A 4,793-nucleotide genomic window follows, 5' to 3' on the forward strand; every position below is an offset into this window, starting at 1 on the left:
AAGATGAACATGGTTTCTTTTATCCGATCCTCGTCACGCCATCGGGAGGAGGTATGGAAAAGTGATAATCAATGAAGGTCTTCATATCTTTGAGCTGCATCTTGATTTGCAGCTCCCGAACGATTTTTCTCGACCATATTAATGTATGCGAGGCTTTGGCTCGAACTTCCTAGCATCTCCGGTAATTCGAACCCCTTATAGAGATTGTCACCGTGGGCTCGGAGTGACTAGCAATGGTTGCTTCCTCAGCCATTTCGGGAAAATATGGGAAAGTAATAGATTCAATCGATGAATTGGAAACGGAGAAGACGGTGGATTCTCCTCGAAAAGCTCGTTCTCGTAAAAGCTACCACGAGAACTAGGCTCTTCCTCTGCCTGTTGTTCTTGAAATAGTCTCCTTTTTACGTGCAGAGATCTCTCAATCTCGGGATCAAAAGGTAGTAGTGGACCACCCCTGGACGACCGCGCATAAGAAGAAACTACAGACAAGATATAAGAATAGTCTAAGGAACGATGTTCCTTAAACTAAAAGAAGAATTAAAAATAAAACAGCTAGTAAATTGAACAATTGCCTCCCAAGAATCGGCAGCGCCAAAATTTGACACGTCCTGTCGTGCACTGTCAAAAATAAACCTAACGGTCTCAACTAAAATGTAGCAGAGGCAATGAGTATCGAATCCACAGGGAGGTAATGCAACTACAGCTATCTATTTCTAATCCTATGGTAACAATTGGTGTTGAATTGAATTTGGTTCCTAAACTACGGAGTTGAAAGGAAGGAGGAATAAAGTAGAGAGCGAAAGAAAGGGGAAAGTGATTTAAAACTATCAATAAGAGAGGGACATGTCGGGAATTCGGTTCACTACGGTAGTCCTGCGACTCAGCTGTAAATGATTCAGACGAACTAGGTGTGAGACGGATGTTAAAAGGTCCTTTCGGTCCACTTTCTATCCTAAAATACCACTAACTTAACTTTCGTCCTCATTAGGGTAGTCTACTGTTTATAGCAGGCCTATTTAGTCCAATCTTTCGATCCAGGATCAAATTTAGCCAGATTAATGGGTGACATAGAAGCGTGCACTCAACTAGGTCGGGAATTACAGTTAAATTACTATAGTGACAGAGTCTCGCGATTAATCCGTCTAATTCATTTACTACGTCGTCACATTTCTACCGCAGATCCCCTAATCCCAACATGAAAGGAATTTAGCTACTCATGTTTGTAATTAATCTAACAGCAAATAATTTTCAAATAGCAGATAACATAATGAAATGAACGATAAAAAGCAATAACGGAAATTAGGGCAAGAAAGAATAATAGCATCAACAAGAAATAGAAGCAACAAGTGATTATTAATAATAAAGAGAAAGGAAAGATTACAATCTGAGCGAATCCGGCGTAAAGAACACTGAATCCGAGCAACCAATAATCCGAAAATAAAAGTAACAGTAAAGAAGAATGAGAGCAACGTAATTAAGTTTCAGTAGAGAGTTTTCTAGTATGAAAAGATAGTAAAAGAGATACCTAATAACCTAGTTAAACGTAGGTTAAATAGGAAAAACAAACAATAATGTTTAGCGAAAATTAAACACACGGACTGAATTAAAGCCCATAATGTCGAAAACCTCTCGATCGAGTGGATTAAACCACTCGATCGACCAACATCTCAGCAAAAGTCCCTCGATCGACCAAAAGGTCACTCGATCGAGGACTTGGTCATGTGCGGCTTACTCGATCGACTAAGGAGTAGCTCGATCGAGCCTCAGGGGGCCTAGAAACCACTCGATCGACCAGCAAACAACTCGATCGAGCACTTGTATCTTCAATTCAGCTCACGTCTTCACCCAAGTGCCTTGTAATGCGTGCAACGATGCTTCCAAGTGCAATATCTCACTCTGGGATAATCCCGTCTCCTCTAAATGCATGCAAAAAGGACGAAAAGGAGCATGGTTCCGCTACTTCCGCGATCATTCCTACAAAAAAGGACCAAATACACCAAAGTAGCCAATTCGGGGTAAAATACTATAAAAACAGTATAGAAATGCATAGAAACACGTGCTGAAATAGGCCAAAAAGACTATACATTAGGCACGTATCATCTGTCTTGTATTAGAGTAGAAAAAGAGTACTGTTATTATGATATTATTGTACTATTATTGTAAAAAGTAGAGAAACATGATGATATTATTGTACTGTTATTCTGATATTATGGTCCTATTGTTCTGATATCATGGTGCACTAGCATGGAAATATACCGCTGATAAGAAAGTAGCATAAGAAAAACACATTTACTATTATTCTGATGTTATTGATTGTTGTCTGTTTCCCAGCTGCTGTTATCATACTCTTATTGTCACATTACTGCAATGTTGATCTCTCCCCCATGCTACTGTTATTGTGATGTTATTGTCATTTTGTTGTCCACTGACTGTACTCATTATAATAATTTACTGTCCCAGATATTTCTACTGTCTCTATATATTGTTGAAGACAATGCAGTTTTAGCTATTGGGGATTCTTCTAATAACAATATATTCACCAGCCCAACCTGTTCAGACGAAGAAAACGATGAGTTTGTTCCAACTCTTCATTACAGCAGTACACCCGGGGGTACTGAGCAGTGGGTAAGGACTGTTGAGAGTGATTTTACGCCTAAACGTGGCATGTTCTTTCTTACCTTGGACGATTCAGTACAGTTCTACAACATATATGCATTGGCTTGCAGATTTTATGTGAGAAAGTACACAAATGCGAAGTATAAGGGGGCGTCAGCGTCAAATCACTGGTCTGTAACAGACAGGGGTATAGGGATATGAAAAGAAAACTGCGACTTCAAGCAACAAATCACGTAGCTGGTAATTTGAGTACAACAGAGAACAAAAAGCGAAGAATTAGACAGCCAAAGAAGCATGCTCTGACAAGGTGTGGCTGCAAGGCGCACATGAGGTTGAGAACTTGTGAAAAAACCGACGACAGGCCGGATGGATATATTGTGGACGTCATTGTAGACGTTCACAATCACTCTCTTTACTCTGTCAAAAACAGAGAGTTCCAAAAGCTCTCAAGGGACTTCCATGACTACATTAAGAGGACCATTATTGATCATACTAAGCTCAACATAGGTCCAACATTGAGCTTCAGAATTCTCAAGGAATACTCAAATGGTTATCAGAATATCGGTGCCTCTTTGCTAGACTTCAAAAACTTCAAACGAAATATCAAGTGTTACATTGGGGATAAGGATGCTAAAATGTTCATTGGGCATTTCAAAATGCTGGCTGAAACAAACGGGTTCTATTTTGCTTATGATCAGGATGAGAACAAATGCTTGACGAAGGTTATTTTGGCTGATAAGGAAGGGATAAAAAACTACAAGTTATATGGAGACACGATCTCGTTTGACCCTACTTATGGGACAAACAAATATTTCATGGTGTTTACTCCCTTCACCGGAGTAGACCACAACAAGAAGACGGTAACTTTTGTAATGGGTTACTTGACTTCGAGAGTCGTGGATTCATTTGAGTGGATTTTTAAAAATTCCTCGAAGCAATGGGGCAAAGAATAACAACATCGTGTGTAATTACAGACCAGTGCCCTGGAATTAAAATGGCGTGCCCAAATGTCTTCAAGCATTCTGTGCACAAGTACTGCATGTGGCATATCATGCAGAAAATGTCAGAGAAGGTGGGAAGGGCAATCTGCAATGACACGGAAGTTATGACCGACATAAATGCCGTTGTGTGGGATGTCGACCTCGAGCCAGAAGAATTTGAACAAAACTGGGAAACTGTTATTGAAGCCCATGGTATGCAAAGCAACCGGTGGTTGAAGTATGTATTTGCAATAAGACGAAAGTGGATACCGGCTTACTTTCGGGATCTGCCTCTAGGTTGTTTACTGCGGACAACCCAGAGATCCGAAAGTTCAAACAGCTATTTCAAGCGCTTTGAAAGCCACTTTGGAACCCTTGTCGAGTTCTGGATGAGGTACAATTCCGCAATAGAACAGCAGAGACATTCACAAAGGAGGTTGGACACTGCCAACGAGCATAATATGCTCGAGAGAGTAGGGCCGATGAAGGTAGAGATGCATGCCTCACTTGTCTACACACATCCTATCTTTGCAGACTTTCGTAACGAAGTCAAACATGTGATATGCAAAAGCATAGGGGTCGGGAATTTGACAACAAGTAGGGACGGTGGAGTACCATGATGTTCGTGATAGATCGGGAAGCACGAGACTTCCGAGTGGAATTTAACACCAAAACTAACGAGAGCAAATGTGCTTGTAAGCTGTTTGAGAGGCATGGCATTGTCTGTCGGCATATACTGTGGGTGTGGAATGGTAGGCAGGTACACAGGATACCTGAGCCTTATGTCCTTGCCCGATGGACAAAGAAATCCTACAGGCCAATTGTCCAAGATGAAAATGGAAAGGTGATAGAAGACATTGATGAAGCTGACATCAAGAAAGCCGATATGTCAAAGGTTTGGTCTGAGATTTATGCAATCGTCGGGGTGATGGACGGTTATGCTACGGTTAAACAGATGAAGCAATCGCTGAAAACCCCGACACGGATTCAGGGAGAAAATCACAGACCAATTGAACCGAAAACTAAAAACCAGGAAATCGAGGCTCTTCTTGGAATCACAGCTTCAATGATATTGACCTTCGACCGCCAAACAAGGCCAAGAATAAGGGCAGTGGTAAAAGATTGAGGTCGTCGAAAGAAAAGGCCAAGAGCAAGCCACAAAAGAGGAAGCGAAGATGCGTTAACTGCAAGAAGTGG

The 4,793-nt window shown here is 41.1% G+C and overlaps 1 protein-coding gene across 1 annotated transcript; it reads left to right on the forward strand.

Annotated features, from left to right (window-relative positions):
- The first annotated feature begins 3,553 nt into the window (after nt 1-3,553).
- Nucleotides 3,554-4,216, forward strand: LOC141638116 (protein FAR1-RELATED SEQUENCE 5-like). Its single transcript, XM_074447543.1, has one exon. The coding sequence runs from the start codon at nt 3,554-3,556 to the stop codon at nt 4,214-4,216; it is 663 nt and encodes a 220-aa protein (XP_074303644.1).
- The last annotated feature ends 577 nt before the right edge of the window (nt 4,217-4,793 follow it).

This window comes from Silene latifolia, unplaced genomic scaffold (genome assembly GCF_048544455.1).
Source record: "Silene latifolia isolate original U9 population unplaced genomic scaffold, ASM4854445v1 scaffold_180, whole genome shotgun sequence".
In the NCBI taxonomy this organism is placed as follows: Eukaryota; Viridiplantae; Streptophyta; class Magnoliopsida; order Caryophyllales; family Caryophyllaceae; genus Silene; species Silene latifolia.